The sequence below is a fragment of the Oncorhynchus kisutch genome, linkage group LG9 (genome assembly GCF_002021735.2).
Source record: "Oncorhynchus kisutch isolate 150728-3 linkage group LG9, Okis_V2, whole genome shotgun sequence".
Lineage (NCBI taxonomy): Eukaryota > Metazoa > Chordata > Actinopteri > Salmoniformes > Salmonidae > Oncorhynchus > Oncorhynchus kisutch.
The window spans coordinates 16,822,146-16,847,957 of record NC_034182.2 but is presented as its reverse complement, the minus strand read 5'-3'; the positions used below and the strand labels follow the sequence as shown (position 1 = coordinate 16,847,957).

General features: G+C 43.4%; 1 protein-coding gene across 1 annotated transcript; it reads left to right on the top strand.

The window, feature by feature from the left end:
- Positions 1-2,559: 2,559 nt before the first annotated feature.
- LOC109896331 (bromodomain-containing protein 1-like) lies at positions 2,560-24,294 on the top strand. Its single transcript, XM_031832033.1, has 7 exons — positions 2,560-3,136; positions 4,740-5,314; positions 16,357-16,466; positions 16,947-17,080; positions 18,080-18,189; positions 23,056-23,207; positions 23,468-24,294. The coding sequence occupies exons 1-7, from the start codon at positions 3,121-3,123 to the stop codon at positions 23,640-23,642; spliced, it is 1,272 nt and encodes a 423-aa protein (XP_031687893.1). The 5' UTR covers positions 2,560-3,120; the 3' UTR covers positions 23,643-24,294.
- The last annotated feature ends 1,518 nt before the right edge of the window (positions 24,295-25,812 follow it).

Below are 25,812 nucleotides of genomic sequence, written 5' to 3'. Positions count from 1 at the left end.
ATGGTGACAATGATGTAGGCTGTGTGTAGCGGTTATGATGTGGTTTGGAAAGTTTTTTTCACCTGGTCACATACAGCTGAAGTGTTGTGCATTGAAGTCCATAAGCTAAGGTAAAAGGTGAGAAGAGGGGAGCGCATAGAAGGTATACAACTTGGCTGCTATGAAAGTGAACTGTGTTTTCTCGTGATCAGGGGTGTATTCATTCCGCCGATTCTGTTGAAAAACGTTTCTTCAACGGAAGCAAACAGAACGAAACAGGGATAAACATACTATACCTGAATTTGTCCAACAGAAACTCTCATTTGCAACTGTTGGACTAATGATTACACCCTAAATCAGCTAGATGCAGGCAAGAGTGTGCAAGGCACTATTGAATGTTACACTGACCTGAGTGCACCTACAGTATGTTGTAAACTTTCATTCATTCAGGTTGTCGCAAACTGACGATGGGTATAGAGAAAATTTGAGTATCATGTAGGCTTAAACCGATCGGTGTTACATTGAACTGGGTGAATGGAATATGAATGACAGTCATCCAATATGCTGTAATAGAAATAAGGCCAAGCTTCTGAAAAAAATAAAACGTCCTACCTCATCTTAAACGACACTGACCGCCACTGGTTCCAGTGAAGGGAAATCTTAATTCTACTGCATGCGTGACATTCTAAATGATTCTGCGCTTCCAACTTTGTGGCAACCGTTTGGAGAAAGCAATTTCCTGTTTGAGCATGACAATGCACCCCGTGCACAAAGCGAGGTCCATAATAGAAATGGTTTGTCGAGATCGGTGTGGACAAACTTGACTGGCCTTCACAGAGCCCTGACCTCAACTCAATCAAGCACCTTTGGGATGAATTGGAACGCCGACTGCGAGCCAGGCTTAATAGCCCAACATCAGTGCTCGACCTCACTAATGCGCTTGTGGCTGAATGGAAGCAAGTCCCTGCAGTAATGTTCCAACATCTAGTTGAAAGCCTTCCTAGAAGAGTGGAGGCTGTTATAGCAGCAAAAGGGGGACCAAATCCATATTAATGCCCATGATTTTGGAATGAGATGTTCGAGAGCACATAGTGGCCACATAGTGTATCTAAGCAAACCATGGCAAAGTTGAATTACAATCATAAACCCAGATATTAGTATGCAATATCAGACCGTATACAATGGGTATGACAAAATACTTTTACATTGGTAACCAGTTTAAAATAGCAATAAGGCACGCGGGGGGTTGGTGGTATATGGCCAATATACCACAGCTAACAGCTGTATACAGGCACTCCTTAAGAAAAGCCCGTAGCACCATAACCCCTCGTGCCTTATTGCTTAATCATAGCAGTCAAACTAGTTAAATCAACATCCATTGATGGAAAATGATCTGGCGAGTTTATTAAATGCAAATGATTGTTTCTCTTTGCGACATACTCAAATTCGTTTAAGTCATGTCATAGTTCGCAATAATTATTATTTTGATAAACCACATTTAGCTTTTAACTGAGTTACAAGTTACGTCGATACTCATTCATGACAATCGCAGAATGTAATTACAATACACTTAGGTGTTTTGTAACTGTCTATTTCCATTCATCAAATTGCGGGTGCACAGTACACCATCGGGGTTACAATGTTGAAATTATTTTGTGAGTGAACAAATATATTCGCAAACGCCTTAGTTAAGTGATTGTTTGACAATTAGATGAAAACATCATGACTGGTTGTGTTTCTGCCACATTAAAAGGCCTTAGCCTTCCCTAGAGTAAATGTAATTAAATCGCCAAACGTATATAGGCCTAGCTTAATTAGCTTACTCCTGTCTATAGAGAAATAAATACAAGTATAACAAATAGGCTACTACACCAGAAAGCATGATTTGGCCACAGACTGTTGTGGATTGTTTTTAAATCGCATACCCTAAGGTCGGAAGGGCCATGTGAAGCTGCCAGGCATATTTCAATATTTAAAAATACGTTCTCTGAAAAACTGTTTGGAAAGCCAATGGTGACAATAGTCTTAATAGTAATCAATATTCTTAACTTAATTGAGCGAACAGTAACCTATCTTATTGGCACCCGCGGAGAACATCGGCCTTATCCTCCAGAAGAGGCTACCCTGTACTTTTTGTGGTATTAAATTTGGGGGGGAGCAATAAGTAGACCAGAGTGGCCCCGATCAGAAAAAAATGACCACTCACACTCCCTCATTTGATTGGTCGACTAGGCGGGCCTTCTGACTTCGTGCCTATGGTAACTAGTGACGACTTCTTCTGGCATGGTTTTTACAACTAACCCAAGATAGACCAGGGCCTGTCGTTGCCAATTGGAGGAAATTGAGCAGAGCCAGGCACGAGCTAGTGAAATCCTATTGGCTCGTTCTAGCATTTATTTGCATATTTCCGTCAGGGAACGCCCAGTCTGAAGCGCGCGTGTCAATAACTCAATTCGCCCTTGCACTCCTAAACAATGCTACTAAAAAAAAAAAAACTTTGGCAAAGGCTAAAGTCTACAAAACGCAGTCCGCTCTGTTTGTTAGAGCTTCTTGTAAATGTTTAATCGGTGAGCAAATTTGCAGAATTTCGGCCAAAATTAATCTAGCTCAATCTTCTCCCACTGCCATAGACTGGCGGTTCCTCTCATCGCCATATTTAGTAGTGAATGTTAAACGCTACCAGATGCTTCACATTTATACATCCGGTGAAATATCGGGCTCATTGTTCTATTTGTGTGTGAACGCACTCTCCAACATTACTTATTGCGTCAGTAGTTGCGGCGTGCACTGCTTTGTTGTGGGGAACTCGAGCATGCAGTTGCAGCCTCCAAACGGGTCCAGGCTATATATAGGGAGGAAGCCAATCAATTAGCAAATACTTTTTTATACGCATGATAGAACCCAATCTAGTATTTAGCAAGACGCAGAGAGCTCCCAACTGCATTCTTGTCTGTTATTACTGAAAAAGCCTAAACATCTCCCGTTGGATGAGAACATTGTTTACGCGGAATTACAGTATCTTAACAGGCCACATCGCCATTGCTTCCAAAGGCTTTTGACAAGCTTCTATCTGTTACAACCAGCAAAGCAGTTTCTAGTTCTGAGGTGTGTGTTTCCCCCCGATGCATTTTATCATGGATTATGAAGAACATAGTCGGTCAGTAACTGATTTAATTCTGCATGTGTTATAGGAAGCACAATACACGTTTAAAGGGCTCCGTTGCCTTGTTTTGTTTGACGCCATTTGCTAACGTTAGGTTGTTAGCTAGCATTAGTAGCTACAGTAATGTTATTGTTAGCTACAAATCAAATGTGTTTATATAGCCCTTCTTACATCAGCTGATATATCAAAGTGCTGTACAGAAACCCAGCCTAAAACCCCAAACAGCAAGCAATGCAGGTGTAGAAGCACGGTGGCTAGGAACAACTCCCTAGAAAGGCCAAAACCTAGGATGACACCTAGAAAGGAACCAGGCTATAAGTGGTGGCCAGTCCTCTTCTGGCTGTGCCGGGTGGAGATTATAACAGAACATGGCCAAGATGTTCAAATGTTCATAAATGACCAGCATGGTCAAATAATAATAATCACAGTAACGTTAGTTGTCGAGGGTGCAACAAGTCAGCACCTCATGAGTAAATGTCAGTTGGCTTTTCATACCCGAACAGTCCACACTGGCTTCCTCTGTTTGCGCTATTCGTTGGTATTGCTGTTTTCTTTCTTCAGCCAGCTGCTAGTTTGCTAGAAGGAACCATAACATCCTCCGAACGCACCAAATTGTAAATTAAATGGTGCAATTTATCATGGTGCAGTGTATAGTTCGGTGGGTGGGGTGCTTGGCTCAGTTGGCTGCCACTCCTAGGTGTAACAAAGTTGGTACAATTTTAAAAGTCTAAAGTAAACACTCACCTTGCTTTACGCAGACTGTGTGAACAATATGTCCTCTCTGGCATAGCACACGTTACTGATTCGACATTTAGATTGTCTCTAGCAACCCAAAACATTTCCTGTGTATGTGTTGTAATGTTTAGGCTCTGTTATTTACTGCGTGATCTCGCACTTTCAAATCTTGAAAGCTCCATAATAATAACCAGACTGTGTGTGTGTGTGTATGTATGTATATATATATATATATATAACCACTCTAAAGCGCAACGCGTTCTCCATACAAACCAATGCAGAGATTTATCTTGTTGGAACTTCGAATTCAACTCTGACCTTGTTAGTAGCTGTCTGCACTGCAGCAGTGGTAATAACGTTAGCAGTTGTCTCATACTTTTGCTGTCATGGGAAACCTGAGTTTCTTTTGAACACAAGCCATGCCTTTTCCCCTCTAATATTACTACTATCCTCTTGTCCCTAATTGATTTTAGTGACGCACTTTTTTATCCTTATGTCCCAGCAGATGCTCACCCAGTCCCACTTGCTATTATAGTTTCTAATGTAAATACATTTCCATAGCATTGTTTAATTTTAAATCCTCAAACTGATATCACATATTGTCGATCAACAGATAGATGTTGGCCCATTCAAATTTCTTCACCAGTTGATGCTTGTCTAGATTGTCCTGGTGTTTGTCTCTGTTAACACACCCTTAGGAGGTAAAACCAGTCAAAATAATCTTTGTTTACACAGTTTAAAAAAAACTTAATGACATTGTATTGTGATGGTAATCTCTGTCTGCCTCTGTTGTCTTCCTCATGCTTGTTTACTTTGTTGCAATATAGACACATCTATGTACCTGTTTCTCTTCTCTTTGCAGCTGTTCAGGTGTTGAGGATGAGGAAGAAGGTTCGGCACCACAGGGTCCCCGTGCCCCAGCGGCCACCCTCCCCGATCCGGCCGTCCCCCAACAAACAGACTCTGACCTATGCCCAGGCCCAGCGCATGGTGGACATGGAGATTGACGGCCGGGTGCATCGGATCAGCATCTACGACAAGCTGGATGTGATCTCGGATGATGACCCTATGGCGCAGGAGATTATGGAGTGCACCAGCAACAAGGAGAACATGGAGAAGCCTCAGCAAACACTGATGCGCTCCGTCCGGTTAAAAAACAGCCAGGAGAAGAGGAGTGCAGCTGCGGTCGCACAGAACCCTACAACACATGGAGCTACAGCAGCACAGGCAGCACCAGCACAGACACTTCCAGAGGCCAAGGTCCGGACTGTGGAGTATAACCTTCCAGCTGTCCCCAGAAGGCCCCCAGTGTATTATAAGTATGTGGAGAAGACATCAGAGGAGCTGGATGAGGAGGTGGAGTATGATATGGATGAGGAGGACTACGCCTGGCTGGAAGTAGTTAACGATAAGAGGAGGAGTGAGGGCGTCAGTCAGGTAGGCTTTTTCTTTTCAAATTACGCCTTTTCAAATTTACAAAACTTAATGGTGAGGCTGCTCCCCCGTAGCCTGGGTGCCAGTCAATCCTTTTTGTTGTGGGGTTTTGTGCTGTGTATTTAAATACTGTATTCTCGACAGCTTATTCTTATCTTTCTACTACTGTACATTGCAGTTGAGTTACTCTTTATACAGTGAATATTTATTTATATTCTAGATTCTTGACATACAGTTGAAGTCGGAAGTTTACATACACTTAGGTTGGAGTCATTAAAATTAGTTTTTTACCACTCCACAAATTTCTTGTTAATAACAAACTATAGTTTTGGCAAGTCTGTTAGGACATCTACTTTGTGCATGACACAAGTAATTTTTCCAACAATTGTTTACAGACAGATTATTCCACTTATAATTCACTGTATCACAATTCCAGTGGGTCAGAAGTTGACATATACTAAGTTGACTGTGCCTTTAAACAGCTTGTAAAATTCCAGAAAATAATGTCATGACTTTAGAAGCTTCTGATCGGCTAATTGACATCATTTGAGTTAATTGGAGGTGTCCCTGTGGATGTATTTCAAGGCCTACCTTCACACTCAGTGCCTCTTTGCTTGACATCATGGGAAAATGAAAAGAAATCAGCCAAGATCCTAGAAAAAAATTGTAGACCTCAACAAGTCTGGTTCATCCTTGGGAACAATTTCCAAACGCCTGAAGGTACCACGTTTATCTGTACAAACAATAGTACACCATGGGACCATGCAGCCGTCATACCACTCAGGAAGGAGACGCGTTCTGTCTCCTAGAGATTAGTGTACTTTGCTGCAAAAAGTGCAAATTAATCCCAGAACAACAGCAAAGGACCTTGTGAAGATGCTGGAGGAAACAGGTACAAAAGTATCTATATCCACAGTAAAATTAGTCTGATGTCGACATATCCGGAAAGGCCGCTCAGCAAGGAAGAAACCACTGCTCCAAAACTGCCATAAAAAAGCCAGACTACGGTTTGCAACTGCACATTGGAACAATGTACTTTTTGGAAAAATGTCTTCTGGTCTGATGAAACAAAAATAGAACTGTTTGGCAATAATGACCATCGTTATGTTTGGAGGAAAAGGGGGATGCTTGCAAGCCGAAGAACACCATCCCAACCTTGAAGCACGGGGGTGGCAACATCATGTTGTGGGGGTGCTTTGCTGCATGAGGGACTGGGGCACTTCACAAAATAGATGGCATCATGAGGCGGGAAAATTATGTGGATATATTGAAGAAACATCTCAAGAAGTCAGCCATGAATTTAGACCGTGTCACCAGCAAAGCACCATCACACCACCACCTCCATGCTTCACGGTGGGAACCACACATGCGGAGATCATCTGTTTACCTACTCTGTGTCTCACAAAGACACGGCGGTTACAAAAGTATCTATATCCACAGTAAAATTAGTCTGATGTCGACATATCCGGAAAGGCCGCTCAGCAAGGAAGAAACCACTGCTCCAAAACTGCCATAAAAAAGCCAGACTACGGTTTGCAACTGCACATTGGAACAATGTACTTTTTGGAAAAATGTCTTCTGGTCTGATGAAACAAAAATAGAACTGTTTGGCAATAATGACCATCGTTATGTTTGGAGGAAAAGGGGGATGCTTGCAAGCCGAAGAACACCATCCCAACCTTGAAGCACGGGGGTGGCAACATCATGTTGTGGGGGTGCTTTGCTGCATGAGGGACTGGGGCACTTCACAAAATAGATGGCATCATGAGGCGGGAAAATTATGTGGATATATTGAAGAAACATCTCAAGAAGTCAGCCATGAATTTAGACCGTGTCACCAGCAAAGCACCATCACACCACCACCTCCATGCTTCACGGTGGGAACCACACATGCGGAGATCATCTGTTTACCTACTCTGTGTCTCACAAAGACACGGCGGTTAGAACCAAAAATCCCAAATTTGGACTCCTCGGACCAAAGGAAAGATTTCCACCAGTCTAATGTCCATTGCTTGTGTTTCTTAGCCCAAGAAAGTCTCTCTTCCTCTTATTGGTGTCCTTTAGTAGTGATTTATTCAAGCAATTTGACCATGAAGGCCTGATTCACACAGTCTCCTCTGAACAGTTGATGTTGAGATGTCTGAACTCTGTTATGCATTTATTTGGGCTGCAATTTGTGAGGCTGGTAACCTTAATGAACTCATCCTCTGCAGCAGAGGTAACTCTGGGTCTCCCTTTCCTGTGGCAGTCCTCATGAGAGCCATTTTCATCATAGTGCTTGATGGGTTTTTACGGCTGCACTTGAAGATCTTTCAAAGTACTTGACATTTTCTGTATTGACTGACCTTCATGTCTTAAAGTAATGATGGACTGTCATTTCTCGATTCTCTTTTCTTATTTGAGCTGTTCTTGCCATAATATGGACTTGGTCTTTTGTCAAATAGGGCTATCTTCTGTATACCCCCCACCTTGTCACAACACAACTGATTGGCTCAAACGCATTAAGAAAGAAAGACATTTCACAAATTCACTTTTAACAAGACATACCTATTAATTGAAATGAAGCTGGTTGAGAGAATGCCAAGATTGTACAAAGCTGTCATCAAGGCAAAGGGTGGCTACTTGATTTGTTCAACACTTTTTCTTTCTTGACTAAATTATTCCATATGTGTTATTTCATAGTTTGGATGTCTTCAACTATTATTCTACAATGTAGAAAATAGTCAAACTAAAGAAAAACCCTTGAATGAGTTGGTGTGTCCAAACTTTTGACTTGTACTGTAAATATTTGCCCATACAGGAGGGGGGTAGGCCCTGTCAAAGAGGTGGGGCTTTAGGAGGGACTGAAAGATGGTGATGAACTCAGTCACGGATGGCTCGGGAGAGTTCCAGAGCCTAGGAGCAACCCCGGAGAAGGCGTTCTCTCCGAAGCTCTGTAGTTTTGACCTGGGATGTCAAGGTGGCCTTCTGTGGCAGAATGGATTGCGTGTGTGGTTTGGTAGAGGAGAAGAAAGTTTAACAGGTAAAGCAGGGTGGTGAATGGCTTTGTAGGTCAGGAAGAGGATCTTGTAATTAATTAGTTGGCAGCCAGTAGAGTTCACCGAGAACATTAGTGATGTGCTGCCGGGGCTTAGTGTTGGTGAGAAGGCAAGCTGCTGAGTTTTTAACCATTTGGAGCTTATGGAAGGACATTGAGTTGATGCTGGAGAGTGGCGAGTTGCATTAGTCAAGACTGGAGGAGATGAATGCATGTATGAGGGTTTCAGCGTCAGGAGAGGGGGTACCTGGCTTTGGCCAAGCACTCAGATATCGCCAGTGACCTGGTGTCAGGATGTCATGTGCTTCTCAGTTCTTTGTTTTATTGGCCGAAACTAGATATAAACTATAGCTAGATCAGGAATTAACCGTAACCACTAACTCCTAGTTAGTCACACCATCATACCATATAGTGTGCTTAGCCATGCTAACCTGCTATGACGTAGTCATGCTGGGTCACATGATATCCCTTGTCTCAGGACATCCCATTGCCTGGTTGATGAGTGTTGAAGTGGGATACTATTGTAGTTATACAGTATAGCTAAATGGTAGCATGGCTTTCTCTTTAACATGGTATTGGTACAGTGGAGTTGATATGCTAGGAGCCTGAATTGATTCACAGTAAACCTACACTGACTCAGTAACTATTAGATTGCCTTCTAGAATGCAGAATACTTTGCGTGATTTTAAAATATTTTGCTGTCTCATTGGTTATTTAGCTATGCATTATAGAAGGCAAGATAATTTGTATTGAGGTCTTGTAATTCTGCAAGGATAAGGATGATGTGCTTTAGGAATGGTTCTGGTGTTTTTATTCAAGATGTGCAATTCCCTCTTTTCATATTACATTGTGATCTATATAATGTTATGCTTTCTGTGTTGTATTCTCTCGTATTCTTCAACAGGGGACAAATCATTACCTCCCAAATTGGAACCCTCTGACTCCCGTCCTCCTTTCCTGCACTTCGAGAGTAAATCAGAACCCCCTACCCTTAAACCCATCCACCCCAACCCCACTCCGGACAGTAAGACCCACGGACAGGTCAAATTTGACCGGAAGAAACCCAACAACACATTCTCAACCACTACCAAGACCCTTCTCAATGGCCACTCTGAGTCCCAGAACCCCCTGCTTCTCTTAGAGGGGGGCGTGAGTGTGGTGGCCACCTCCACCCTGGCCCAACCCTCGGGGATGACTGTCAACCGCCACACTGCCGTGCTCTTCAGAAAATCCAAGACCTCTAGCCCTGGGAAGAACCAGGGGGGGAGAGGAAGAGGCGAGGCCCAGACAGGGTGCCTTCAGCTGGGCACCAAGACCTTCCTGTCGGTGATGATCCCCAGGCTGGAGACCCTCCTCCACCCCAGGACCAGGAAGAGGAGCCACAGTTCCAGTGTGGGGGTCAGCGGGGGTGGAGACGGGGAGTCCCCTGTCAAACACATTGACACAGGTAAATAGGGTTCTTCTCACTTGTCAGAAAATAAATTACTTAGCTTGGACCCTCTATTCCTGAAACTATCCGCCGCCATTGTCGCAACCCCTATTACCAGCCTGTTCAACCTCTCTTTCATATCGTCTGAGATCCCCAAGGATTGGATAGCTGCCGCAGTCATCCCCCTCTTCAAAGGGGGAGACACCCTGGACCCAAACTGTTACAGACCTATATCCATCCTGCCCTGCCTATCTAAGGTCTTCGAAAGCCAAGTCAACAAACAGGTCACTGACCATCTCGAATCCCACCGTACCTTCTCCGCTGTGCAATCCGGTTTCCGAGCCGGTCACGGGTGCACCTCAGCCACACTCAAGGTACTAAACGATATCATAACCGCCATCGATAAAAGACAGTACTGTGCAGCCGTCTTCATCGACCTTGCCAAGGCTTTCGACTCTGTCAATCACCATATTCTTATCGGCAGACTCAGTAGCCTCGATTTTTTTCAGATGACTGCCTTGCCTGGTTCACCAATTACTTTGCAGACAGAGTTCAGTGTGTCAAATCGGAGGGCATGCTGTCCGATCTCCAATCGAAAATCAAATCAAGAGTCGGCTTTCTATTCCGCAACAAAGCCTCCTTCACTCACGCCGCCAAACTTACCCTAGTAAAACTGACTATCCTACCGATCCTCGACTTTGGCGACGTCAACTGACGTTGACGTCGCCAAAGTCGAGGATCGGTAGGATAGTCAACAAATGAGGGTGCCTGGGGACATGCAGGGCCTGGGTTTACCTCCACATCACCCGCGGAACAGAGAAGGAGTAGTATGAGGGTGCGGCTAAAGGAAGCAATCTACAAAATTGCTTCCAACACTCTACTCAGCAAACTGGATGCAGTTTATCACAGTGCCATCCGCTTTGTCACTAAAGCACCTTATACCATCCACCACTGCGACTTGTATGCTCTAGTCGGCTGGCCCTCGCTACATATTCGTCGCCAGACCCACTGGCTCCAGGTCATCTACAAGTCCATGCTACGTAAAGCTCCGCCTTATCTCAGTTCACTGGTCACGATGGCAACACCCATCCGTAGCACGCGCTCCAGCAGGTGTATCTCACTGATCATCCCTAAAGCCAACACCTCATTTGGCCGCCTTTCGTTCCAGTACTCTGCTGCCTGTGACTGGAACGAATTGCAAAAATCGTTGAAGTTGGAGACTTTTATCTCCCTCACCAACTTCAAACATCTGCTATCTGAGCAGCTAACCGATCGCTGCAGCTGTATATAGTCTATTGGTAAATAGCCCACCCATTTTCACCTACCTCATTCCCATACTGTTTTTATTTATTTACTTTTCTGCTCTTTTGCACACCAATATCTCTACCTGTACATGACCACCTGATCATTTATCACCCCAGTGTTAATCTGCAAAATTGTAATTATTCGCCTACCTCCTCATGCCTTTTTGCACACAATGTATATAGACTTGATTTATTTGGATGATCCAAGATGGCGTAGCAGTAAGTCGTCCTGTCGTGTCGTGTCCCTGTATATTTTGTTTATATTTTGTTTATTTACATATTTTTCGTTTTTTACATAGCTATCCCTTTAAAAACATTTTGCTAAACCTAAGCTTCCAAATACGCTGGATTTTCACAACTAGCTATCTACCTAAACCGCAACCCCGGATGATTACCCCTGGCTAGCGTTTCCACCCACTTAGCTTGAAGCTAGCCCGGCCTGCGCTACCACCGTAGCATACTCCTGAGCTACAATACCCGGGCCCACGACCGGTCTATCGATGTCACCGCATGAAGAGGAATAAACAGACTCACCCCATCGCGACGTCCCCCAAAGGCTAACTCTCTAGCCCTCGCTATCTCCCTGCTTGCTAATTCGGCCTGCTAACTGCTAGCTTGTCCAGCTCCGGTCCGCTAACTGCTACCTTGTCTAGCCCGGGCCTACAAACTGTTAGCTTGTTAGCACAGGCCTGCTAACCGCCTGAATCGCCGCGTCCCAAACGCCCACCGGACCCATATTTACTTTCTATCTCTTTTGACTTTTAATTTGTTTATACCTTCCGGAAACCTGCCTCACCCAATGTGATACGGAATCGCTATTATTTTTTATTTATTTTTAGAACACACTCAAGAACCTCCAGAAGCTAACCAGCTAACTAGCTACAAGCTATTTAGTCATTGTTCGTTTTTTTTTACCTGGATAACACTCGCCAGTCCAGCTTCCCTTCCCCATCCACCGCTGCCCCCTGGACACTGATCTCTTGGCTACATAGCTGATGCACGCTGGACTGTCCATAAATCACGGTACTCCATTCTGCTTGTTTGTTTTATCTGTTGGCCCCGTTGCCTAGTCTACGCCATTTTACCTGCTGTTGTTGTGCTAGCTGATTAGCTGTTGTCTCACCTACTGTTTTAGCTAGCTTTCCCAATTCAACACCTGTGATTACTGTATGCCTCGCTGTATGTCTCTCTCAAATGTCAATATGCCTTGTATACGGTTGTTCAGGTTAGTTATCATTGTTTTAGTTCACAATGGAGCCCCTAGTTCCACTCTTCATACCCCTGATAACTCCTTTGTCCCACCTCCCACACATGCGGTGACCTCACCCATTACTACCAGCATGTCCAGAGATACAACCTCTCTCATCATCACCCAGTGCCTGGGCTTACCTCCGCTGTACCCGCACCCCACCATACCCCTGTCTGCGCATTATGCCCTGAATATATTCTACCATGCCCAGAAACCTGCTCCTCTTATTCTCTGTCCCCAACGCTCTAGGCGACCAGTTTTGATAGCCTTTAGCCGCACCCTCATACTACTCCTTCTCTGTTCCGCGGGTGATGTGGAGGTAAACCCAGGCCCTGCATGTCCCCAGGCACCCTCATTTGTTGACTTCTGTGTTCGAAAAAGCCTTGGTTTCATGCATGTCAACATCAGAAGCCTCCTCCCTAAGTTTGTCTTACTCACTGTTTTAGCACACTCTGCTAACCCTGATGTCCTTGCTGTGTCTGAATCCTGGCTCAGGAAGGCCACCAAAAATTCAGAGATTTCCATACCCAACTATAACATCTTCCGTCAAGATAGAACTGCCAAAGGGGTGGAGTTGCAGTTTACTGCAGAGATAGCCTGCAAAGTAATGTCATACTTTCCAGGTCCATACCCAAACAGTTCGAACTACTAATTTTGAAAATTACTCTCTCCAGAAATAAGTCTCTCACGGTTGCCGCCTGCTACCGACCCCCCTCAGCTCCCAGCAGTGCCCTGGACACCATTTGTGAATTGATCGCCCCCCATCTAGCTTCAGAGTTTGTTCTGTTAGGTGACCTAAACTGGGATATGCTTAACACCCCGCCAGTCCTACAATCTAAGCTAGATGCCCTCAATCTCACACAAATCATCAAGGAACCCACCAGGTACAACCCTAACTCTGTAAACAAGGGCACCCTCATAGACGTCATCCTGACCAACTGGCCCTCCAAATACACCTCCGCTGTCTTCAACCAGGATCTCAGCGATCACTGCCTCATTGCCTGTATCCGCTACGGAGCCGCAGTCAAACGACCACCCCTCATCACTGTCAAACGCTCCCTAAAACACTTCTGTGAGCAGGCCTTTCTAATCGACCTGGCCCGGGTATCCTGGAAGGACATTGACCTCATCCCGTCAGTTGAGGATGCCTGGTCATTCTTTAAAAGTAACTTCCTCACCATTTTAGATAAGCATGCTCCGTTCAAAAAATGCAGAACTAAGAACAGATACAGCCCTTGGTTCACCCCAGACCTGACTGCCCTCGACCAGCACAAAAACATCCTGTGGCGGACTGCAATAGCATCGAATAGTCCCCGCGATATGCAACTGTTCAGGGAAGTCCGGAACCAATACACGCAGTCAGTCAGGAAAGCTAAGGCCAGCTTCTTCAGGCAGAAGTTTGCATCCTGTAGCTCCAACTCCAAAAAGTTCTGGGACACTGTGAAGTCCATGGAGAACAAGAGCACCTCCTCCCAGCTGCCCACTGCACTGAGGCTAGGTAACACGGTCACCACTGATAAATCCATGATTATCGAAAACTTCAATAAGCATTTCTCAATGGCTGGCCATGCCTTCCGCCTGGCTACTTCAACCTCGGCCAACAGCTCCGCCCCCCCCGCAGCTCCTCGCCCAAGCCTCTCCAGGTTCTCCTTTACCCAAATCCAGATAGCAGATGTTCTGAAAGAGCTGCAAAACCTGGACCCGTACAAATCAGCTGGGCTTGACAATCTGGACCCTCTATTTCTGAAACTATCTGCCACCATTGTCGCAACCCCTATTACCAGCCTGTTCAACCTCTCTTTCATCTCGTCTGAGATCCCCAAGGATTGGAAAGCTGCCGCAGTCATCCCCCTCTTCAAAGGGGGAGACACCCTGGACCCAAACTGTTACAGACCTATATCCATCCTGCCCTGCCGATCTAAGGTCTTCGAAAGCCAAGTCAACAAACAGGTCACTGACCATCTCGAATCCCACCGTACCTTCTCCGCTGTGCAATCTGGTTTCCGAGCCGGTCATGGGTGCACCTCAGCCACACTCAAGGTACTAAACGATATCATAACCGCCATCGATAAAAGACAGTACTGTGCAGCCGTCTTCATCGACCTTGCCAAGGCTTTCGACTCTGTCAATCACCATATTCTTATCGGCAGACTCAGTAGCCTCGGTTTTTCGGATGACTGCCTTGCCTGGTTCACCAATTACTTTGCAGACAGAGTTCAGTGTGTCAAATCGGAGGGCATGCTGTCCGGTCCTCTGGCAGTCTCTATGGGGGTGCCACAGGGTTCAATTCTCGGGCCGACTCTTTTCTCTGTGTATATCAATGATGTTGCTCTTGCTGCGGGCGATTCCCTGATCCACCTCTACGCAGACGACACCATTCTATATACCTTCGGCCCGTCTTTGGACACTGTGCTATCTAACCTCCAAACAAGCTTCAATGCCATACAACACTCCTTCCGTGGCCTCCAACTGCTCTTAAACGCTAGTAAAACCAAATGCATGCTTTTCAACCGGTCGCTGCCTGCACCTGCATGCCCGACTAGCATCACCACCCTGGATGGTTCCGACCTAGAATATGTGGACGTCTATAAGTACCTAGGTGTCTGGCTAGACTGCAAACTCTCCTTCCAGACTCATATCAAACATCTCCAATCGAAAATCAAATCAAGAGTCGGCTTTCTATTCCGCAACAAAGCCTCCTTCACTCAAGCCGCCAAGCTTACCCTAGTAAAACTGACTATCCTACCGATCCTCGACTTCGGCGATGTCATCTACAAAATGGCTTCCAACACTCTACTCAGCAAACTGGATGCAGTCTATCACAGTGCCATCCGTTTTGTCACTAAAGCACCTTATACCACCCACCACTGCGACTTGTATGCTCTAGTCGGCTGGCCCTCGCTACATATTCGTCGCCAGACCCACTGGCTCCAGGTCATCTACAAGTCTATGCTAGGTAAAGCTCCGCCTTATCTCAGCTCACTGGTCACGATGGCAACACCCATCCGTAGCACGCGCTCCAGCAGGTGTATCTCACTGATCATCCCTAAAGCCAACACCTCATTTGGCCGCCTTTCGTTCCAGTACTCTGCTGCCTGTGACTGGAACGAATTGCAAAAATCGCTGAAGTTGGAGACTTATCTCCCTCACCAACTTCAAACATCAGCTATCTGAGCAGCTAACCGATCGCTGCAGCTGTACATAGTCTATTGGTAAATAGCCCACCCTTTTCACCTACCTCATCCCCATACTGTTTTTATTTATTTACTTTTCTGCTCTTCTGCACACCAATATCTCTACCTGTACATGACCATCTGATCTTTTATCACTCCAGTGTTAATCTGCAAAATTGTAATTATTTGCCTACCTCCTCATGCCTTTTGCACACATTGTATATAGACCCCCCCCTTTGTTTTCTACTGTGTTATTGACTTGTTAATTGTTTACTCCATGTGTAACTCTTTGTTGTATGCTCACACTGCTATGCTTTATCTTGGCCAGGTCGCAGTTGCAAATGAGAACTTGTTCTCAACTAGCCTACCTGGTTAAATAAAGGTGAAATAAAATAAAAAAATAAAACTCCCATTTTTTTTCCTACTGTGTTATTGACTTGTTAATTGTTTACTCCATGTGTAACTCTGTGTTGTCTGTTCACACTGCTATGCTTTATCTTGGCCAGGTCGCAGTTGCAAATGAGAACTTGTTCTCAACTAGCCTACCTGGTTAAATAAAGGTGAAATAAAATAAAATTAAAAGGAACTCTTAAATAGAGCATGAGTAAGAAGTAGAAAATGATCTTCACAGACTTGTGAATTAAGAGATAATTCTTGTCTATGTAATCTTATTAATTATAATTTAAAAGACTAAACCGATCCTAGATCAGCACCCCTACTGAGATGCTTTATGAATAAAGGTTCAAATGTTGTAGGTCTATGCTGTAGTTGGTTTATGTGTAGTATACGGACTCTACTGTACTGCTCTGTGTTACTCGCCTCAGGCCTGTCTAATGGTTTTGTGATGGAGCAGGTTATTGATGAAGAGAGGGAGCTTACTGCCAGCAGGCCTCTAGAAACCAGGAGGCGGTGTGCCTCTGAGTCCAGCATCTCAACTAGTGGTAGTCTGCTGGGCAGCACCAGGTAGGTACATGCATATACCTCACAACAGACCTGGGTTCAAGTAGAATTTGTCTTTCAATTACCTGAACTGAGCTTGATCGAGCCCGCCTGGCACAATGGAAACACTAGAATAGACCCAACTGTGGAAACACAGGCAGGCTTAATCAAATGCTCTAAGCAATGTAGGCACGGCATCTCTAGCTCGTACACTTTTCACTGCTGAACATGGTGGTACTTGGTAGTTCAACTATGTAGCCTGGTTCCTCTCTAGGTTTCTTCCTAGGTTTTGGCCTTTCTAGGGAGTTTTTCCTAGCCACCGTGCTTCTACACCTGCATTGCTTGCTGTTTGGGGTTTTAGGCTGGGTTTCTGTACAGCACTTTGAGATATCAGCTGATGTACGAAGGGCTATATAAATACATTTGATTTGATTTGTAATTTCTCTATAGTGTGTTATGTAGAAGGCAGTCTGACTCAGTGTGGATGCCTTTTCCTGATTTCAGCAGCAACCTCCATCTTCCAACATGTTGTAAGGGCAAACCGGCCCTGGTCCGAAGAAACACTGTGGATGATAAGAACGAGCTCATTGCCTGTATAGAAACCGGGAATTTTGCCAGAGCTGCTAGGATTGCTGCTGGTAAGTTGTCAGTATTGATGTTAATCATACAGGAAAATGGAGACTGTGGAGGCAAGTGTGTTTGTGTCATATGAGGTCTGGCTAAGAGTCATTGAAGTAGATCTATTGCTATAGGGTCAGGAGTTTTGGGGTAGCTTTTGAGGCACTGTTCCTTTACTGGCACTTCCAGCATGATCCACTAGGTTTGCTGCAGGTAGAAAATCCTAGGAAATGTTATTTAATTGACACAAACTGTCTCCACTCAGTCAATGTCTTGTTGTGCGTGTGTGTTTGGTGGGCGGATCGCCTAAGCCATGGGAAGCCATTGACAGTCGCTGGATCCAGGTTCGAATCCCAGTCTGGGCTACCCCCCAAATTTTCTACAATATACTTCCATGGTTGGTTTAATTGACTCTCCCTTTTACGGCCCCTAATTTATCTATTTTTAGCTACTACTTCCAAGTCTGTTGGAGAGGATCAGATTGAGCAAAGTGAGATGTAGAATCACTGATCTACAAATAGTATTCTCTGCAAAATAATAGGTTTTGTGTGATTTATGATTCGCAGAGCTACTCCTCCCCTGGTTTAAGTAATCCCTCCTGCCAAACACACATGCACATCCAGACATTGTTTGATTGATAGGAGACAGCTTGTGTCAATTACATAACATTTCCAAGGATGTCCTACCTGCAGCAACATTAGTGGACAATGCTGGAAATACCAGTAAAAGCACAGTACCTAAAAATTTGCCCCAACTCTTGGCTCTAGCTTTAGGATATAACCAGAGTTTTTTTTTCTCAGTAGTTTACTACGATGCAAGCAAGAGAAACATAAATTAAAGCCATTATATTCATGATTTACATTCCAAATTGTATTTGTGTAATATTACATTTTTCAGTGAGTTGTGATGTATTTAACCTGTATGTGTTGATGCTGTAACTTAGCATGCCTCTGGAAGTGTTTTGCTATATTTACAGTGAACCCCTCCTAACTTGATTGTTGTTATTCCTGCATCCATAGAAGTTGGCAATAACAATATTTGGATGCCTGCTAGTGCTTCAACAGTTGTTCTGGAACCTCGAAAGCTAGTTTGGGCAAAATGTAGCGGATACCCTTCCTATCCTGCCTTGGTGAGTGACAGTGAGCATATGTATGACACCTGACTATCTCATTCTCTCTTCTCAGTGCTTGCTACCAGGGACTAACTTTTTGTTTACCTGCCACTCAGATTTTTTTAGGAGCCAAAATATATATTTTTTGCCTTAGTTGTATTTCTAAGTCAAGGAATGTGTATTACTAATAAGAAGTAATGTGTTGTATTGCTCAATTTAATATTTTGTGACCTGAGTCTTCTCATCAAAATATCACAGATGAGACAAATGTTCAGCTGCCCCTTTTAAGTTTACCGTGGTAATGGGGCCACTCAAGTTGTCACGTGTCGTTAGGCATCAGCATGCTCAGCTAGGCGAACCGAATGAGTGTGCTCGCATACTCCCTTAAAAGACATTTGCTTGAAAAACTAGACTTCGGCTACCAACTTCGGCTTGTCTCAAAGATGAACAAAAATGTCACAATGTCATCATAATATAACAAGCTGTTCTGGCTGGGAAACATGCAGATGCCTTTAGTGGTGCATGACTCCAGGATTTTTGAAGTCGACTCCCGACTGCTGTGGTTAGTCAAGAGTCGACTCTTGCTCAACTCCCAAAAGGAGCTGAAACAGACAAACACACACGTACGCACCTCATTATTGCTGCGTCCTACTAGGAAGACTACATTTGCGTTCTAGAGGACTGATATGAACATGATGATGCCCATTTGTTCATTAACTTAGCCTATAAAAGTCCCATTTTAAATATATATATTTTTGTGGAACTACAATATTTTGGTGATATTTCTGCTGCACACAGCCTTGACGATCCCATGTGATGATGCTGCACGTTCTACGCTGATAAGCCCATTCTTTGCCATGTTATAATGCTATTCGGACAGGTATTACTAGAGACGTTGGTTATGTAATTATTATCCAGGCATGTATGTTATTCCAGAAGACGATTCACACAGGATTACTCCAAACTGTCTCTTGTAATTCTTTTTTTCCCTCTCAAATTGAATTCACTCTTGATGGAAGCCTGGAGGTTTTTATTCTAGGTGTGAAGTTATTTCATAGTCATGTCTAGACTATAATAGGCTACACTGATAACTCATGCTTGGCTGCCAAATGTATGCAGTACCTTCAGAAAGTATTCACACCCCTAAAAAGGTTCAGGAGTAAACAATTGCTGAACAAGTCACAAAAGTTGCATGGTGAGTTTAACATAATTTTTTTAATGACTACCTAATCACTTTAGCCCACACATACAATTATCTTTAAGGTCGTGCAGTGCATTCTAAACACAGATTCAACCACAAAGACCAGGGAGGTTTTCCAATGCCTTGCAAAGAAGGGCACTTATTAGTAGATGAGTATAAATAAAAAAAAGCTGACATTGAATACCCCTTTGTGCTTAGTGAAATTATTCATTACACTTTGGATAGGGTATCAATACACCCAGTCACTACAAAGACAGAGGCATCCTTCCTAACTCATTTTCCGGAGAGGAAGTCAACTTTAAAATAGTTAGAGTTAATGGCTGTGTTAGGAGAAAATGGTGGTTGTAGTTTCTCCACAATATTGACAGAGTGAAAACAAGGAAGCCTGTACAGAATAATATTCCAAAATATGCATCCTGTTTACAACAAGGCACTGAAGCAATTCTCTTTTTGTCCTGACGACAAAGTGTTATGTTTGGGGCAAATCCAATACAACTATTGACTGAGTACCACTTTACATATTTTCAAGCATGGTGGTTGCTGCATCATGTTATGGATATGCCTGTATTGATTAAGAACTGGGGAGTTTTTCAGGATAAAAAATAAATTGGATGGAGCTAAGCACAGGAAAACCTTTTTCAGTCTGCTTTCCACCAGACACTGGGAGATGAATTCACCTTTCAGCCGGACAATAACCTAAAACAAAAGGCCAATTTTACACTGGAGCTCCTTACCAAGAAGACAGTGAATGTTCCGGAGGCCGAGTTACAGTTTTGATTAAATCTACTTGAAATCTATGGAAAGGCCTGAAATTGGTTGTCTAGCAATGATCAACAACCAATTTGACAGAGCTTAATGGACAAATGTTGTACAATCCAGGAGTGGAAAGCTCTTTTGATACTTACCCAGAGACTCAGCTGTAATCAATGTCAAAGGTGCTTCTACAATGTGTTGACTCAGGGGTGTGAATAATTATGTAAATGTGATTTTATGTATTTAATTTTCAATACATTTGCAAACATTTCTAAAAACATGTTTTGGCTTTGTCATTATGGAGTGTTGATGGGTGAGGAGAAATCTATTTAATCCATTTTGAATTCAGGCTGTAACACAACAATGTGGAATAAGTCAATGGGTATGAATACTTTCTTAAGGCACTGTAGGTGTCCCCATAATATTTAAATTGATTAAGTCTGATCATAATCATTATTTTAGCGATCCATGGTAGGCGTCCTTTCTAATAACAATAACATCCTGATGATTTAAGCTGCTGAACAGTATTTGCATTTATGGATGAGAAAGTGAACTTGCCATTTCCAAGTTTAGTGGGGATGCCCTGCTTTACGATCGATTGCCTAGGACAGAGTTCTCCAACTGTGTTCCTGGCGAGGTACTGTCCTGTAGGTGTTCACTCCAACCCTAATCTATTGCATCTGATTCAATAATTAGCTGGTTGATAAGCTGATTCAGGTTAGTTTACAACTGGGATTGGTGTGAAAACCTACAGGAAGGCAGCTCTCCAGGAACAGGATTGGAGAGCCCTGACTTAGGATATCAACAGCCAGCCAGGGTTTCATTAAATAAGCATTTGGTGATGTTTAACTTCAATTCACTGCCACCGTGAATAATAGCTTAGCCATTGATAGCCTATTATATACTTTAATGTACTTTTGGTGAATTTGCGAGGCTTTGAAAGACAAGACATTGCGAGATACAGATTACCAAGATATAGCCTATGTGCACGTTTGTCTGCCTGACCCGATCCTCTCTCTCCCTCTCTCTCCCTTGCTGGCTCGCCTGGTCTTTCTCTTTGCTAGGAAAAACGCACGTGTGTGTTTTAGTCTTTGGTCTGTTTTTGTGTAGAATAGCTCAGTCTCCTCCTTTTATAGGCCCTACTAGTGAATTTGCGCGAGACGTTGCAGGACACGATCAGTGGCCATTTTAGGATGTAAATCTTGGTGGGGTAAACATTTTTTTTTTTTTTAGATGCATGCCACAACACAACACTAAACAATACATTAATTGGACTATAATGGTGACAAACGGTGCCCACACTCTGTTTGGGCCTACATTAAGCTGTCCCAATTGCAGTCCCAACACCTTACCACTGTTCCACCCGGCTATCAGACGAACCTTGTCTGGTAGCAAAACCGTTCATTCAGCCTCATTTACTGCCTTTAAAAAAACATAGCTGATATGGTTGACTTGCTTAAACAAATGTGGTTTCTGACAATTGAGATGTATAAACTATTGCATCAGGGGACGACGAGCGGGTAAGAGGCAATTAATGAGCGAGGTAGGACGGACTTAGTCAATATAACTTTGTTCAGCACTTTTGAAATGTACAGCAACAGAATTCAGAACATGGGCCGTTCTTAGTGTTCTCCCTGTACACCAAGTCAGATAAATAAAGGGAGCATATAAGCAGACAATGAAAGCTCTTACAATATTTGATTATGACATTTTGTTAAACAGGCTATAAGCTATGTGCACCACCAAGTCAGAACAGTAGGCTAAAGGGGGAAAAGGGACCAAATTATTAGGGTGAGGCACCTGGGCTACTAACAGCTTACTATACAACATACACATAGCATTACTTTCTTAGCTACAGTATACATATCTCCCTGACATATTACATTATTTATGCAGCAGCATACCATACATTTTGGACTCACTTTGGTGTGCTGTAATCACTTGAACAGGAAGGTGGTGTGGCGGTCTTTCTTGTGGGAAAATTGTCATCAGTCTGCCAATCTCTGGATTTATGGTAGAAGTCATGCTGGATTGACAGCATGGCCAATGTTGAATGTTTATCCTTTTAAGCTTAGAAAGAGACCCTTAAACCCAGACTTGGACCACACATCCACTCCACTGAACAGCAGGCTAGTGATTGCTTTGCCAGTTAGCCACTTATTCCTTCCAAACCACTCATTGTTGAATTTGTGATTTCCAACTTGTTGTGTAATGTTTATTGCCGATGAGCACCGATACTTTTTATCTATAATTTCTCTTTATTTGAAAAGGATTTTACAGTAGATTGTTGACGTGATTCATGACTGCTAGGTAAGATTTTGAAAGTATGACGTTGACATAATCAATCCAATCAAAGCTACTGTAGATATGTGATTTGACCTCATTTTATCTGTGGCCAATGACCTTGATCCTTCTTGGATGGGCACTTCTAATGTAACTCTACGGCAACACGCAAGAGATTGAATTTGAGCTCTCCCTGTAGATTTTGTGACAGAACACTAAGCCAATCACGGTGCAACTAGAGAACATTACCAACCTCTATGCTCCGTATTTTCTGCTGGCTGCCCCACCACCACAGAAAGCACTGAGCTAGGCTGACACACCTGCATTTTGGAGCTGCATTACTCAAGAAAGCAAACAATGAGGCCGCAATGTATGTATTCTAGTGTGCCTGTGAGAATCTGACTAGTAGAGGCTGACAACGACTCTTCCTCTTCCACAGTGGAAGCAAACTCCAAGTCCTCTAGATGGCGCCATTGTCAAATAAACAGATCTGATTTGACCTTAGTTTAAGAGGACGCACCTCTTTTCAACACAAGCACCAGCTGTGTGTTTGAGCATGTGTGTGTGTGTGTATTCAAGTATACTGTGCCATAACACTCCAGGCACCACTCCCTAGTAAACCTGGTACACCTCTTCCACCACGTTAGATCGTTGACCCCCACATGCCCCGGGTTGGATACCAGCACAACGGGGTGTCTATCCCCATACCTCCCCTCGACGTCCTCCGGGTCGGAGAACGGATGCAGTTCAAGAACGAAAAACTCTTCCTCGTCCTATTCTTCGACAACAAACGCAGCTGGTGAGACATCTTCTCTGTTCTCCAATACTAAATGCTAAGAAAGGGATTTTTTGTTGTTGTTGATAGCAACATACATGGATACACCATTTTGCAATCTTCATTTGCAATGTTAAGTGTTATTTCAATACGTGCTGTGAATTTTCATACACAACCAACAGACAACACAAAGAACTCAAATTTGTATTATAAGTTCTACATTTTTGCAGATTTGTATCAGAAGAAATGTAGCTGAATTTGATTTCATTATTATCTCTTCTCAGGCAATGGCTTCCTAAGTCTAAGATGGTCCCTCTGGGGATCGACAAGACCATCGACAAGATCAAGATGATGGAGGGCAGAACATCCAGCATCCGTAAGGCTGTTCAGACTGCCTTCAAACGTGCCATGAACCATCGTAGCATCGTTCAGGACAAACCTGTCAGCGACGTGGACTAACACACACACAGACACACACACACCCAACCCTTGAATTACTGCTCATGGTCTTGTCTCAGACCTGAGTCTGCCCTACACTCCTTCCTTCTCCACTTTGTCAGTCTTTCCAAAGGTCTGTGCTGGCTGTGTTTACCAGGTGCCTGGCTACCCCCCTGGCTTGGTATGGTTCCAGCTTCCACGTCAGCCCTCGCCCGCTGGTCTGACGACTGCTGCTTTAAAGAATGTGCCCCAGTTCCCCTCCTATCTACTGTTCTCCATGGTCGCGTTCATGATGCACCAAATGGAAGAAAACAACTCGCTCATCTCGCCTTATCAGTGGTGGAAAAAGTACCCAACTATCATTGAGTAAAAGTAAAGACAATAGAAAATGACTCAAGTAAGTCAATCAGTAAAATTCTACCCAAGTAAAAGTATTTGGTTTAAAATATACTTAAGTATCAAATTCCTTATATTAAGCGAACCAGATGGTACCATTTTTTATTTTATTTGTATTTTTTTTTACGGAAAGCCAAGGGCACACTCCAACATTCAGACATAATTTACAAATGAAGCGTGTGTGCTTAGTGAGTCCCACAGATCAGAGGCAGTAGGGATGACCAGGGATGTTCGGTTGATAAGTGCGTGAATTTCATCGTGCTAATAAGAAATCAAAATGTAACGAGTACTTTTGGGTGCCGAGGAAAATGTATGGAGTAAAAAGTACATTATTTTCTTTAGCAATGTAATGAAGTGAAAGTAGTCAAAAATATAAATAGTAAAGTACAGATACCCCAAAAAACGACTTAAGTAAAAATATTTGAAAGTACTACTTAAGTGCTTTAATCCATTATGCCATTTATTTCCACTCAAAACTACCTACTACATTTTTATGTTAACTCTGTAAATAACTGCAATATTTGTCTGACACACTAACTTATTTTGTAGATTGAGTGAAATTTGTACTGTACAATGGATTTTCTTACTAGTATTTATACTTGTTGGTGAAGTATGTAAGCACTGCGGTGTGGTAATTCAAAGTGCTATGACAATAAGACAAGTGTAAAAAGCCTTAGCAGTATAAAATAATGGGGATTTTTTTTTTATATCCTTTTTGTATTTTATTAAGTTAATGAAGTTTATAAAATATAAACTTCCCTTTGGCATTAGTCCTTCTGTAATCAAATGTATAAATATATATATATATATATTTTTTTTTTTACAATAGTTTTACAATATTTGTTTGTCCATAGTATTCAGACCCCCTGACTTTCTCCACATTTTGTTAGGTTACAGCCTTTATTCTAAAATTGATTAAATTGTTTTTTCCCCCTTCTCAATCTACACACACTACCCTGTAATGACAAGACAATTTTTTTATTTTATTTTGTAATATCACATTTACACAAGTATTCAGACCCTTTATCCAGTACTTTGTTGAAGTCTCTTTGGCAGCAATTACAGCCTTTTAGTCTTCTTGGGTATGACGCTACAAGCTTGGCACACCTGTATTTGGAGTTTCTCCTGCTCTTCTCTGCAGATCCTCTCAAGCCCTATCAGGTTGGATGGGGAGCATTGCTACACAGCTATTTTCAGGTATCTCCAGAGATGTTAGATCGGGATCAAGTCCGGGCTCTAGGTGGCCCACTCAAGGACATTCAGAGACTTGTCCCAAAGCCACTCCTGCGTTGTTTGGCTGTGTGCTTAGGGTTGTTGTTTTGTTGGAATGTGAAACTTGGCCCCAGTCTGAGGGCTCTGGAGGAGGTTTTCATCAAGGATCTCATCTTTCCCTCGATCCTGACTAGTCTCCCAGTCCCTGCCACTGAAAAACATCCCCGCAGCATGATGCTGCAACCACCATGCTTCACCGTAGGGATGGTGACAGGTTTCCTCGAGACGTGACGCTTGGCATTCAGGCCAAAGAGTTCAATATTGGTTTCATCAGACCAGAGAATCTTGTTTCTCTTGGTAGCCTCCCTGACCAAGACTCTTCTCCCCCTATTTGTCAGTTTGGCTGGGCGGCCAGCTCTAGGAAGTCTTAGTGGTTCCAAACTTCTTCCATTTAAGAACGATGGAGGCCACTGTGTTCTTGGGGACCTTCAATGCTGCAGACGTTTTTTGGTACCTTTCCCCAGATCTGTGCCTCGACACAATCCTGTCTCTCAGCTCTACGGATAATTCCTTCCACGTCATG

Coding starts and splice junctions, on each gene's coding strand:
- LOC109896331 (XM_031832033.1), top strand. Junction 5,315..16,356: donor GGAGTGAGGGCGTCAGTCAG/GTAGGCTTTTTC, acceptor GTGATGGAGCAG/GTTATTGATGAAGAGAGGGA. Junction 23,208..23,467: donor TTCGACAACAAACGCAGCTG/GTGAGACATCTT, acceptor ATCTCTTCTCAG/GCAATGGCTTCCTAAGTCTA.